The following is a 15,457-nucleotide window of genomic DNA, read 5'->3' as shown; positions in this document are numbered from 1 at the left end:
CTTTATATGTTGGAACTTGTACCTGCTTAAGAAAAATATCCGTAATAATTGTGTTAACCTGTAGTTTGCATGATAACCTTCCAGAAGCTTCTGAGGGTGGGTCTGCAGTACCTGGAATAACCCCTGAGACTGACTTGGTGACCCATGAACTCAATACCAGTGCCCTGTTGGATGCTGCTGACCGCAATTCAACGGGACAAGTTGCGGAAGTGAGCAGGGTAACAGGCTCTGATGTTGATACCACAGCATCCACCTCAGCTGCATCAGGTGATCCATCTCAACTATTGCTCTGCGAGGCCTTTGTTATTTTAAAATCATTTTAAATATGTTATAAATTAAGATTAAATCATTTTAAATTTCATATAAGCTAAATGTTGCTTTAATTTCATTATAATAGATTGTTTAATTCATTTGAAATGACATGTAACTTGAAATGTTGCGTTCATTTCATTGTTGTTTTTCATTTGCTGTTATATTTTTGAATGCTGGTCACATCAAAATTTTAATGATTTTTATCTCTAGGCCTATGTTTTGTAATACAGTGTGTCCCACTTGCTACTGAACCCAGAATTTATTTTAGTAATTCCAATACTAATGAAGATATTGCAATGAAATTTAAAGACGACTTACCTCATTCTGCGAGAAATGTGGTAACATCATAACAGATGCTGGAAGTGCCCGCCATTTGCATCCAGGCAAGATTGAATTCGCCGGACCATATTATCGGATGTCTTCGCTAGGATGTCCGGATTTATTGCCTGGATTTCTGTGATGATGTTTTCTTTCAAAGCGTCTATGGTTCGTGGTTTGTTCTTATAAACTGTCCCTTTCAGATGCCCCCACAAAAAAAAAAAAAAATCAGGTGATATCAGGTTGGGCGAGTGTGGCGGACAAAGCTCTTTCGAAATGACGTGGTTGCCGAAAAAGGACTGAATTTCGGTCATGCTGGAGATTGATGTGTGGCATATCGCACTGTCTTGTTGGAAATATCCCATGTTGAGTTGATTTACAAACGTATTGAATATTTCAAGGTATTCATTTGTTGCGATGGTTATATTGAAGAAGATGGGACCAATTATTCGCTGCTGAGATATTGCACACCAAACGCCCATCTTTTCTGAATGAAGTGGCTCTTCGTGTATCATATGGGAGTTTTCACTTGCCCAAATACGGGAATTTTGATTATTTATGTATCTCGACAGGTGAAACCACTCCTTGTCCGTGAACCAAGTGTAGTCCAGAATGGTCGGATTATTTTGAAGTAATGTTTGGAACATTTTACATTTCACCATTTCTTCCAGTGCATTCTTCAGTAGGCAGTTTCTTCTCAGCCTTTTTCTCTTCCTGATCAGTTTCAGCATATTCTTTCTTCATCCACTCTTTCCAACACAGCTTCTGAAAGACCTGAAAACTATGAATGAATGAATGAATGAATGAATTAACTATTATTATATTCAGTGAACATTTCTAGCATGGACATTTTTGCTAATGAGTAATACGATCGTGGACTGTATGCCATGAACATTTCTGGCATGGATTACTTTTGGTGGACATTGTGTTTTATGCTTCCTCGTACTCATGCCAACTGTATGGGAGACAAATTATCACATCATACCAGCGCCATTTTTGATTAATGCTATTGTAATGGTGATAATGAATACTGAACTGGAAAGTGAGGATGAAATGTTGGGAAGAAAACGAGAGACTCCTTAGAAAAACTCGAGAGCCATGACTTTGTCCACCACAAATACGATTCTGATATTACCAGGATTTGAATCTGGGTCCAAAGTCATCGCAAACTAGTGCTGTACGAACTGATCTATCTAGGCGGCTTATGGTCTGATTTCATAGTACTACTTGCTATTTGGCAAGAAAGGAATATACTTAGAACCTCATTATAATTATCGTAATTTTCCTTTAGGCATTAAAGCCTGTTCTGTCTTCTGATTATGTTCGTTTAACTCTACCTTTCCCTGGGACGTTTGACATTTATTTTGCCTTTAGGTCGCTATTTTTGTATCAGTGTTGGTATTCTTTCACTATTCATTCGAGATAAGTGTTGTTTCCACTTTGTTCATATTAATCTATTTTATCATTTAGATTATATACAGTCAATTTTTAGTGGATATTGTTATTTCTTATCAAATTTCTTGTACGTCCTTTTACTTTACAAAGAAATCTCATCTCCACTGCTCGTAATTTATTTCTCTTTGTATCTTTAATTATCCACGATTGACTTCCATATGTTAGAACTGGAACTGCCCAATTTTATAAAACTTTATTTTTGTGTGTTTTTTCCTTTGTTTTGCTCTGTAGTGTTCTATTTATTCGTAGTAATTGACATTTATTTTATTTTCGATTTCTTAACTGTTTCCAAAGTTCTTCTTCTTCTTCTTATATCCTGTTGTTCCTAGGTGGAACAGGGCAGCAGTAAAGTTCCTCCAGCATACTCTGTCGCCAGCCATCTGTTTCACCTCTTTCCAGCTTTTCCCACAGCTCTCTACTTCCTCCTCTATTGATCGTTTCCATGTTCTTCTAGGCCGTCCTCTCTTCCTTACTCCTTGTGGATTCCAATCAATTGCAGTCTTCTCAATAGCTTCATCTGGCTTTCTCAGCGTGTGGCCTATCCAATTCCATTTTCTTTGTTTTATTTGGTAACATATTTGTGATTGGTTAGTTCTTCTCCACAGTTCTTCATTTGCTATTATTTCCGGCCATCTTATATTTAGAATACGTCTCAGACATCTGTTGACGAGCATCTGTATCTTTTTATTTATTACGTCCGTAATTTTCCAAGTTTCACAACCATAGAGGAGGACTGTTTTTATATTTGTGTTAAACAGTCTGAGCTTTGACTTCAATGAGATGTTGTTATTCCGCCATATGGGATATAGCTGTACAAATGCTCCATTTGCTAGCCGAATACGTCTTTTCACATCTTCTTCCGCTCCACCTGTTTTTGTAACCACACTTCCCAGGTATAGAAAAGTATCCACTTCTTCTATTTCTATATCATTTACTGTCAATTTATTTTTATTATTACAATTTACCCTCATCTGTTTTGTCTTAGAGGAGTGTTTCCAAAGTTACATGATAGCTAATTGATCAAAATGTGATATTTCTTTGGAGTTGATTATAAATATTATATATTAACAGGACTATATTGCTTATTCAAAGATACAGGATTTATGAGCTGGTACTGAATAAATCAGACACGCATAGTAGCCTTTGGACTGCATTGTTTCTGGAATATAGTAGATGAACTTGCATTAAAGGAAAAAAAAGTTTAATCTAGTAGGGGAAAGTCACGTAGTATCGGACATCGGGTAGTATCGGACAGTGCGTTTCTTTCATCTACCACCATATTGTAGTAGATCGTGTGGTAGATGAAAGAAACTCACTGTCCGATATTACCCGATGTCCGATACTACCCGACTCTCCCCTAGCTGTTTGCTTTGTCTGAGTTGACGCCTGCAGGTACATGCCACGTCTCGTCTTCTAGTGAACACTTTGTATGTTGGGAGTTGGGCACACTGCTAGAGCGTTGTCTTTCTGTGCTGGAGATCTGCATTAAATCCCACCAAGACTGTTATTCATGTGGGCAAAATGGCATGGAGACTGATTTTCTTGATGTTCTTTCGTTTCCCGTATTTTTTCCAACCCTTCTCAAAGCTAAGAGAACTCCTTTAAGTGCTTTCTCTGACCTACTTATTATATCTGTGCATAATTATACTGTTACCAGGGTTGATTTATTTTTTATGTTGAATGACCTCTGCAATTGAAAGTGTCCTTAAATAAAATACTACTACTGCTACTGCTGCAACTATTACTGCTACTACTAATCATCTGTTTTTAACAGAATTTTAGATTGTGATTATTTGAGGTAGAGATTTTAGCGGCATAACTTAATGAGAAAGAACTAACTTCTGATGATGAACAAAACAAAATTTGGGCCGTCTGACTATTTTCCAAGTCCAGTAACATACTGTGCATGCTCAGTGTTTACTGAGTAGTATGTTATAACTGAAACTTGGAAAATTCAGGTGGCCCAAATTTTGTTTCTAGGTCTGTACAGTCACAAAAAAAAAAAAAAAAAAGGCCCAACTCTTGAAGCTACTTATAGAATACGATTTACACCACAACAATTTAAAAACGGTTTCAACCCAGTATGATTTGAATAGTGTTACAGGAAGGTATTTCACAACTAATGCAGAAAGCACGAAATTAATCTGAAAATGAGATCAAATTAATGCATAAGTATCATTATGAAACAAACGTGATACAATATGATAACCCTGATTATGACAATTAATTGCAAGCAGTCTGATAACTCTATGCTAGCATTCTTGCTTGCAGACTACAAAGCTCAGGGTACAGGTACTGTTGAGAATAGAGTTTTCTTTAATTAATTATGTAGGTTAATTTCGTTTACCATTATTCTGTTTTACTGCACAATTCATATGTACTATCAAGATTAGATCAATTTTCATAGCATGTTTTCAAATGCCTTTTTTGTTACGACAACAATCGAACTAAAATGAATTTCAGTAACTTTCAAGTACCACGCTTTGGAGCACTGAGCATATGAAGTGGAACTTAGAAAATTCAAGTGGGCCATTTTTTTTTTCTGGAGCTGTACTTCATTCTCCTTGCTTACACCCCATAGTGTTTATTTCAATATCGTGTGTTTTCTACATCTCAAATTCATATTAATATTTCGATTACCTGTTGTGTATTAGAAATTTTCTGAATTTCATGATGTGTTCTTTTTCTTAATAACCTTTCGAAAAAACTTGTTATGAGACAAACTTTATTTATGAAAATTTGTTACATTTTACCATTACTGCAACAGGGACATAGAAGAACGACTTTTCAAGTTTCCTTATTTTTAAAACTTTTAACCTAAAGGACTGTGCTGAAATTTTGTTTGGGTCCTGTGCATTTGAAGCAGTTATTAATGACATTAATCTTTGACCAATACATTACTTCCGAATTGAACAGTAAAAGACCAACGTAGTTGCAAGTTAACGTAATTTCTGTCCCTCCCATTGCATCTGTCAGTCTACTTCAAGCCAAGCAAGAACATAGTTCGAACATCCAAACCACATCGATGAGTCATTCATCCAAGTTGCATTTTTTTCCATTCTTCTTTTTAAAAAATGGTCTTTGTCAATTTTGTCAGATAATTGTACATACATTATAAGATTTCACTTTTTAACTTTTTATATGTCACTTCAATTTTCATATTTTTTAATTTAATTAATCATACAATTATTGTAGTTTCTCATAATCATTTTTCAATACTTATTACATGTGTACACAGAAGATATAACATAAATTGTTTAGTCAGAAATTAATTATATTTTACATTATTTTAGTTTTTTCAGTAAACAAAAGATATTTAAAGTATCCTAGTTTCAAGATAATTTCATTTCAAAATTCTTTTCACAATTTTTTAAAATTTAATATTTGATAAATAACTATTAAAGTTATTAATTGCAATTGTTTTCGTTGCAGTCTATGTAATTTGTTATCACTGAAGATGGAGAAGCGTTCTCTGAAACATGTCTAAGAAGCTCAACAAACTTATGAAGTGCTTGTACAACTGTATATCTCCTTTAATATATTTTATCGATTTTATGTGTATTTTATCATTAACAGTGAGTGTTAAAAGGCCAGATAATATTTGACCTTCTTTGTATCATCATTAAGTTATTGTTCTTTTATTAATATGCCTTCAAATTTGTTGCAGGGAGTGACAGTGCAAAAACTGGAAGTGCAACAGGCACTGTGTTACCTTGGGGTGCACATAAGGAACGCTCTCCATATCCAGCTTGTGTACATATCGACATGGATATCAGACCTGGAGAATTTGTTATGCGCACTCTTTTTGCTGACTTCACAGTACAGGCAGAGAAAAAAATGGAAGCTGTGATGGCAGAACCATTGGTATGGAGCTTGAATAATGTTTGCTTAGTATCCACTATATCAGCCGTGGCGAAAATGCGACTCACGAGCACAATGTGGCTCGCAGTGCTTTTCTCTCGCTTCCTACCTACAACCCCCACCCTCTTACTCAATGGAGTCAAACTCCGTTCTATTTGTATTTGTCTCGGACCTGCAAGTGGCGTATCGTCGCATTATCTCTCTCGAAACCATGTACCTCTATAAAAAACGAAAGTTTCAAGTAGGATGGGAGGATGCATTCTTTTGCTTACAATATGATGAAAATATTAAATGTATGATTTGTTCACAAATATTACTAGGAAAACGGTTGTATAACATAAAACGGCATTATAAGTTACTACATGCTACTGATGAAACATTAAAAGGTTGTGTTGTTGTTATTATTATTATTATTATTATTATTATTATTATTATTATCATTATCATCTCTGTACTTCGATTCTTTTACAGCAGATGTACGAATAATGCATTTAGATTTTCAATTTAAACTCACAGATTTACAATGTGACGTTAAATGAAAGCTAGATGTAAGGACTTGACAGATATTGAACTTTTCAAATCTTTGGAAAAAAATAAATATTTGAAGCTTCGTTCTTTCGCTTGCTCTGTTGAAGCCATGTTCGCTGTAACTTACGTTTGTGAAAAATTATTTTCAACAATGAAAATAGTAAAAATCAAATTTAGATCACGACTGACAGACAAATACCTTCGTGATCAACTATGATTGGCAGTAAGTGACATAATTCCTGATTTTGAAACTTTGTCGCAGAGACATTCTGAAGACAGTTAACTTTAGGTTGTGATAATGTGTCCTATGTTTTCTTGTTCATTTCTTTCTTCGTTACACGTCCTAAACAACTTCCCCTTCGGTTGTCCGCCTCCCTCCATAGGTGTTATGCACGTTGCAGCTTACACAGTGGCTCGGCTCACCATGGCCTTTTCGCCACGGCTGCACTATATTATTGTAATATAACATCTTGTACGTAATACCTGTCCACCATTGGCACCAGCATTTTTAGTGTGGGATGTTGTTAGGATTTAAAGAAGTTGGTCAGCCATCTTTTCTTGTGCCCCACAGTATTGAAAATTTTATGGGAGTGACTTATTGCTGATCAAAGAAAATATTTTTAATTTTAATATTTGGTGTAGCAATTGTACTAACTATATATTTTATTCTAGAAAATTTATATTATTGTCTTCTAATTTGTAAGTACTGAACAGGGTAAAGAAAGCAACATCAGCATACCATCAAATAAGTAATACAATAGTTTGGGAAAAAGAAATAACCACTAAGACAAAAATACAGATTACTAGTGGCTTGTGCAGCAAATGCTGCAAACTAAGTTCATTAGACGTTCAAATAAACATTTTTCAGATTTATTTTCATTGAAGAATACCAGACATTCAGAAAGTCATTTGCTTCCATAACAATGAAAGATACTCTCTCTTGAGTCAATACTGAAGAGAACCACGCATATAAATATCTACACCACACCGCCATTAAATATATGAAAAAGATCCAACCCCACTTGATTAATAATTATAAAAATATTTGATTTTTAATAATATTATCTTACGTAAGTTTTATAGCTTTCAGTAACATATACTATATATACTATATAGCCGCCACTCAGTAAAATATAGAAATCAAAATCTAATTTAAGTTATTCTCTACATCTACTTATATAACCCCAAAATGTTTCACTTTCATATCATCAATATAGCATTAATATGTATAATTAATGAAAAATAGTCACATCATGGCATTAACTACAATAATATTTCATTCCTAATGGTAATAATGTCATCAAACCACCTCACGTTTTGTAGTTTTTAATATCCGATACACAGCTGTACCCAGAAAATTACACACCACAGAATAGAACCTGTAAATTATTTTTAGTAAGTTAAGTTTTTAATAACCAATTTAATTTGAGCTCTAAATATGTCAGCATTCTTGCAGATCATGGCCTTCGTGTAATATTGTTTACTGTAGTATGTGTTTTGTTTTATTCTGAAATGCCACATGGCCAACTTGATGCTCGCTTCGCTTCTCCTTTACAAAAAAGCGAAGGGAATATGAAGTCGGCTGTGAATTCAATTAGCTAGTTCTCAAAACTGACGACAGATTGATTTTGGAAAATAGGAAAATTATGTTTAAAAATTGACATTACACTAAAAACTACTATTTTTCCGAAAAATTTTGAGTTCCAAGCTTCAAAATGAGGGGTCATTTATTCAAATCCGTCCAGCCGTTTTCCCGTAATTTCCATTACCAGTTCAAATTATATATATATAGATAATTCAATAATTGAACCTATAATACAATATAGTACCGAAAGCTTACCACTCTTAGATAAACATCGAAGTAAATTAACAGCAGTGGAAATGAAATATCTTAGAAGAACTGTAGGAAAGACCAGAAGAGATAGGATAAGGAATGACAGGATAAGAGAAGAAGTTAAACTGAGAAAAGCATTAACAGAGGTGATTAATGAAAGGCAGTTGAAATGGTTTGGGCATGTATATCGTATGGGAGAAGAAAGGAAGGTTAAACAGGTGATGGAAATGAGAGTGGAAGGAAGAAAGAGAAGAGGAAGACCAAGGATTAAATGGGAGGATACAATAGAAATAATAGGCCAACAGAAAGGAAAAACAATGGTAGAGATGAAGAGAATGTGTAGAGACCGGGAAAAATGGATGAAATGGACGGAGAGAGGTGAACCCGACGTTTAGCAGCAGAAGGGACTGAAGAAGAAGAAGAAGAAGTCTTCTAATTTCTCTGTCACTTGTTCAGATCATTGTGTGTGTGTCTAATGCCTACGCACTTCACTTGCGTGATTCGGGTTTTGCATACTTCGGATAGATGGCAGGACTGTGACCCATTTTTAAATTGCACACCACTTTGGCTGACCATGTTATGCATGATCTGCATTGATCTTTAAATTAATTTATTTTATCTTATTTGAAAGTAATATTTTATTAATATTCAGTGATTATTTTAATTAATTTTGTTGTTAGTCATGTTTAGGGTATTTTTTAAAATTTCGTATTTACTTGTAATATATATATATTTTTTTTGCTTAAGCATTTCATTACAACTCAGTGAGCTACTGGACTAATATCCTACATTGTAAGACGTGTACGATTTAGTTGCATCACCTTGTAGGTAAGTAGTATTTATGGAACTCATATACTACAAACGAGCATTCTATGTCACTTTTCTTTTGCAGGAGAGACCGCTATCCAAAGTTCTACAGAGAGGGGAAGATCCACAATTTGACCAGCTTTTAAGTGCGTTCGGGTCAGTGGCTGAACATTGTCTACCTTCAATTCTTCGTGCTCTATTTGCATGGTATGAAAGGCAAATGGTGGATGGAAGTACCACTGAACAGAAGAAGGTGGACTTGAAAGGGAAAAGGTAGTGTAATTTAACTAACATATTATTTCGAAGTTAAAATTCCTTGCTAAGTTATTTTTATGGAGTAAATAAAGTTACTGTTGTGCAATAAGTACTCTGAAATCTGTTGTAAAAGATATTTGGAAATTTTGTATGGGTATTGAATAGGAATATGATCTGCTCAACATTATGTTCCGTGAAGGTTTACATATGGAAAGAGATATGTTAACCGATGGATGGCAAACCTGAATTACTTCAGACATTGAAGACATAAAGCTACCAAAAAATAAAATGAATAAAGAAAAGGCTGAAAGATATATTTGGATTAGTGATATGCTGAATATTCGAAATAACAAACATGTTGTAACGAAGTTTATGCAGACCCAGTTGATGAAAGGTGTGTAAATTTTTAAGTTCTATTTGTTACATGATGTTGCGATACTTTGTAAAATAAATCTAAAAATTGACTTTCTATTCAAATTTCATCTCTACTCAAAATTCTAGAATTTTAATACTATTACATTCAGATTCTAAAGCTGCAATTCAGGGAATATGTTCAAATGCTACAAAGAAGTCAACAAAAATAAGAGAATGCTACAAAATGCTAACACAACTCCAAAAAGTTAATAAGATTGTCCATCTCCAATGGATTCGAGCACACTGTGGAGTCATGGGGAATGAAACCGCAGACACACTTGCAAAGAAAGGCACAACAATAAAATAAAAGTCTAAATTTAATTTCTCATATTCCTCAATAAAACGCTTGATCACTACAAAATTTTCTCATTCATACCTATAAGAAATAGAATCAAATGCTAAAGACAAAAAATGGATTACACTACTTTCCAACCCAGATATAATCCCCCAGAGACCAAGGAAAACAGCAGTTGCAGCCTTCAGACTATTGACAAATCATGACTGTCTAGCAAGTCATCTCTACAGAATAGGTATCTCAGCTTCACCCATATGTGTCCTGTGTAACGATCCAGCAGAAATGAATGAAGACCACTTGAAGACCTGTGAAGCATTAAGATCAGAAGAAACTACAGTTCAAAAGTATTGGAAAGCACGACCGCTAATGGCTTCATTGCCAAATGCAAGGCACTAGACAACAACAACAACATTCAGACCTAATTTTAATGACACATATTTCTTGAACACTATGAAATAATTAAATGGTATCATTTACAAGTTTATAAGTAATTTCAGCAATTGGATTTCTGTACAGTTGTGGCTCTGAATGTGTGGCTTAATTTTGAAAATTCGGAAGTTGAATTTAACTTAGCCTATGCATAAAACTATATTTTCACCAGACTTAAATTGAGTTTTAAAATTTTTGTTTGTAGTATTTTCTACAGAAAAAAATCAAAGGAGATGCAAATAAATTAATAAGTGGCAGCAACTTGTTACGATAATTAGAATGACATAAGATCTCAGTTTATAAGAAGACTAAATGCATGAGAAATGAGTCGAGTAAGACATGTTGATAATTACGCTCGGTTAAGAGGTGATGACATCAAACAATAACTGAATCAAAGTGATAATATGGTATATGCTGAAAGATACTGATTTCTTACTTCTTAATACGTGTGTTCAGCTATAAGCTGATTACGCTATGTCCACTGTAGATCAAATATGCAGCTTTCCAGAGCTGTGGATTGGTGAGAATTTCGTGTAGTGAGTGGTACATGATGAAAAATGAACCATTAAAAATTTAAAACAAGGTGCTGCACTGTGTAGTCCATTTCATAGCAGAAAACTAGCTAAGTCCAGACAAATCTGTATTCTAAATTATCTTGTTTTCAACTCCAAAGAGAAATAACATTTCAATGGATACCTAGTCATTGTGGTATACCTGGAAACGAGAAAGTCGATAATATTGCAAAACAGGCAACATATTTGCAACCATCACCTCTTCAAGTGATATCTCTATCCAGTGCTTTTACTTCAGTAAAGTCTCATTTTATAAACCTATGGATGAACAATTGGCTTTCTTCTAACAAAGTAAAAATTTTACAGTCTGTACAAAAGAAACCAAATGACCTGGAAATGTTCAAAAACTTGTCCAGACATGTTCAAACATTTTTAAAAGAGCCAGAACAGGTTACATTGTCACTCAATTGTACTACACCGATTTCACTTTTCTGATAATCCTACTTGTCTGTGGTGTAATAATCATGATGAAGATCTGGAACACATTCTTCTATACTGTCCATCCATAAACCACAAAAGAAGTAAATTAAAATAATCAGTACCAGTTGCAGAAGACACAGCCCTGCAGTATATATTGACTACACCCCACCTCTGGCTACTAGCAACAGGCATCTATAATGAACACCGATCAAAATACCCCTCATTTCTCGTGAAAAACAACAACTGAATAGACTACACTGGACTATAGTGGACTTTATGTTGTCAGCAAACAGCTGGATACATTAAGAAGATTGATTATTATATTATTTTAACATTTCGATTCTGAAGCAACTTTTAAGCTATAGACCTAGAGGAAAAAGACATTTGGGATGAGCAAGGAAACGATTGAGTGGGACTGTAACAGGCCACATGGGCAAGGAAGAAGAATTTGATGATGATTTTAACATCTTACTTTTCTTAGTTCATTTCTTGCGTTACTATTTCTTGTTATTACAACATTTGTACAAAATTTGAACCCAACTTCTTGGCCTTAATTAGTAACAAAGGATGATAATTTTGTCACCTAGTATTATCATCATCATCACCATCTTAACTTGCACTTGGTTTCTTTTGTACAGACTGTAAAATTTTTCCTTTGTCAGAAGAGAGCCAATTGTTGATCCATAGGTTTGTAAAATGAGACTTTACTGAAGCAAAAGCACTGGATAGAGATATCACTTGAAGAGGTCTTGGTTGCAAATATGTTGCCTGTTTTGCAATATCATCGACTTTCTCGTTTCCATCTGCATTGGACAGACACCATACTATATTGATTACACCCCAACTCTGGCTACTAGCAACAGGCATCTATAATGAACACCAATCAAACTACCCCTCATTTCTCGTGAAAAACAACAACTGAATAGACTACACTGGACTACAGTGGACTTTATGTTGTCAGCAAACAGCTGGATACATTAAGAAGATTGATCTTACGTGCACTATTAAATCTGACGGTTTGTTACTATCTCCTGTCAACATATTGTCTCTTCCAAAAGATCTACTCTTTGGATGGTAATTCAGGAACTGTCGATGTAGATAGATGTGCTCAGTGAATATGGAGTACATGTAGTAATTGTGTTGTTTTATATGAACACATTTGAAATTGGCATTTGCTTCCTGTAAGTTTTACTTGTATACAAAAGTGATGGTAGATTATGTTTTGTCGATAGCACGGAAACTGTTGAACGTAGTGAGGCTGATACTCTTCAAGAGAGGCGAGACCTGGCAGTGGAGTTTATTTTCTGTCTTGTGTTGATAGAAGTTTTACGTCAACTACCATTTCATCCAGGGCAGGATGACCTTGTCAGTTACATAGAAAACCTGGCATTCAAACATTTTAAATACAGAGAAGGGTGAGTGATTTGAATTGAACACACAACAATGAAACATGTTTACTTCTTGTTATAAAAGAATGTTATTATGTAAATAATTTTATGTCCCGCGCCGTGGCGTCGCGGTCTAAGGCATCCCGCCTAGGACTCGCGTTACGGAATGCGCGCTGGTTCGAGTCCTCGTGGGGGAAGAAATTTTCTCATGAAATTTCGGCCAGTGTATGGGACCGGTGCCCACCCAGCATCGTGATGCACTTGGGGAGTTACGATAGGTAGCGAAATCCGGTTGCGAATACCAGCTATAACGGCTGGGGGGATCATCGTGCTAACCACACGATACCTCCATTCTGGTTGGATGATCGTCCACCTATGCTTCGGCATGTGGGCGTGAGGCCAGCAGCCGGCTGGTCGGTTGGTCGGTCTAGGCCCTTCACGGGCTGTAGCGCCACGGATTATTATTTAAATAATTTTATGTTAATGTTTGGGTATACTTTGGAATGAGGTTGTAATTTTGCTGTGTGTTCTTATATTGTGAAGTCTATTATTTACAATGAACGTTTGTTGGCTTCTATAAAATTGTCCGCTGTAAATTATCTGAATATAATGTAGAATCACCATGTTTCTTTTTCAAGAGGGTTGCTTTAGCTTCGAAATATGATTTCTAAGCTTACAGTCAATTTTCTTATTTTGTCCTGGTTAAAAGACAGCATTTAAATGTTTGTATTTATCACTCTTTTGTTACTCATCAATATTGAAAACTGTAACATAAATTAGACATTGTAGTAAAATTCTCAGAGTTTTGCAAATATGTTAACAAAAGATTACCGCTAGTAGCAATTAAGATTATTTGAAACGAATAATGCTTTGCTGTTGAGTTTAATTTTCCTGCGTTATATTACAATTTAAGTTTTGAAATCTAAGTTAATATTATTTATCCATGACCATAACGAAAAGCATACCTTTACTAAATACATTTGCGTTTGTAAAGTAGGCTTTTATTCAACATTACTGTATTCCACTAGGGAGATAAAGACTTTACCTCACAGTTTGAACTTTATCTCACAGTTCATTAGTATTTTTCTAGTACCCGGGCACACATGTATACTTTTCCATTGAACTATTACTCAAGAAGTTAATCTATGAGTTACTAGATGTCACTACCACTACTTCTTTATTTCCATTTCTTAAATATACATACACTCAATCTACTTCTCTTTTCTCTATCTACTACATCGTAATTTGTGCATTGCATCCATATCTAATATGTATTTTTTTTTTTTTAATTTGTAATAATTTATCTTTTGGGAGGTGAGGAGACTTGAACCTGCGAAGTTGGGTTTATAGGTTTATAGGATTTTATAACTTTATAACAAAACACGCGTTAGTCAACTGAGCTAAACAGACACGATGATTAACTACTTTTTAATATTCCTCTTAAGTTTACAGAAGTAAAATGTGAAATTATTTTAATCACATTAGTGCCGTGAATGCTTCTAAATAATCCCTGAAACTTCAAAAAGATGAAAATACACGTTTAAAAAGAAAAAATATATATTAAAATTATATAATTAATTATAATTTGTTATTTATCCAACGCCTTAGATACCATTCTTCACTAATCATGGCCTCCTACATCATGACCTACCTAGTACACGTATCGATTCTGAAACCCATTGCCATGATATGTGATTATATGAGGATTTATTTTCAACATATTTTCTTTTATAAAACATAATTTTTCGTTATGGTCATGGATAAAATTACGTATGGTACTTGTGAGCGTGATCTTTATTGCGCTCGTGTAATTTAAGCACTTGGCTGATGCCTCATGCTTAAATCTTTCCGCTCGCGCAATAAAGATGCACTTACCTCACAAGTACCATAAATAACTATTTTTCTACAAGACATTAAATATGACAATTTTTGCGTGTTTTATTTGCTTTACAATAAAGTATTTACTTGAATAGTTTTATATTAGCTCTGTTTTAAAAAAATAGTTTCTTGAGTTCCCAGGCAAGCTCTGGAAAGTGTTGAGTGTTTCAGTTACACATAAGGGAAATTTTAATCAGAAACTGTTCCTAATAGTAAATTTAATATGAAATAACGGAGGGAAGAGTTACATAGCACATAGTACTCGTACATTTTCCCTATTAACTTCAATTTATTATGTTTTTCAGAATCCAGAGTGGTCCAAATGCTGCCAACATTCACATTATAGCTGATCTTTATGCCGAAGTAATTGGGACCTTAGCTCAGTCTCGATTTATGTCTGTCCGCAAAAGATTTATGGCTGAATTGAAAGAACTGAAGAGCAAAGAACCAAGTCCAAATACAACACAGAGTATAATATCTCTTCTTATGGGCATGAAGTTTTTTCGTGTCAAGGTATTAATTATAAGCAGAAAATTAAACATTTTATTGTTTCACTTAACTTGTTCTCTCCGTGTTATTTTCTGATGCTTTTATGTTTTTTTTTCTTCAGACCTTCATAAAAACGTATAAACTGAATTGAAAGTAGTGATACTAGTATCAATGTTTCAAGGTATATAATGTACTTTCACGA

General features: G+C 34.5%; 1 protein-coding gene across 7 annotated transcripts in view; it reads left to right on the top strand.

Moving 5' to 3' along the window:
- Positions 1-15,457, top strand: part of fry (Protein furry) — a 719,047-nt gene that overhangs the window by 27,191 nt on the left and 676,399 nt on the right. For 6 of the 7 annotated variants that reach the window (XM_069813807.1, XM_069813810.1, XM_069813808.1 and 3 more), the window contains 5 exons: positions 85-267; positions 5,753-5,949; positions 9,201-9,388; positions 12,733-12,915; positions 15,072-15,279. In XM_069813807.1, the coding sequence (XP_069669908.1) occupies positions 85-267; positions 5,753-5,949; positions 9,201-9,388; positions 12,733-12,915; positions 15,072-15,279 (959 nt within the window). The remainder of the gene's footprint in view (positions 1-84; positions 268-5,752; positions 5,950-9,200; positions 9,389-12,732; positions 12,916-15,071; positions 15,280-15,457) is intronic. The other variant, XM_069813811.1, reaches the window with a different exon arrangement.

Source organism: Periplaneta americana, chromosome 16 (genome assembly GCF_040183065.1).
Source record: "Periplaneta americana isolate PAMFEO1 chromosome 16, P.americana_PAMFEO1_priV1, whole genome shotgun sequence".
Classification (NCBI taxonomy): Eukaryota; Metazoa; Arthropoda; class Insecta; order Blattodea; family Blattidae; genus Periplaneta; species Periplaneta americana.
Note: the sequence above shows the minus strand (reverse complement) of the source record. Positions and strands in the feature narration are given on the sequence as shown.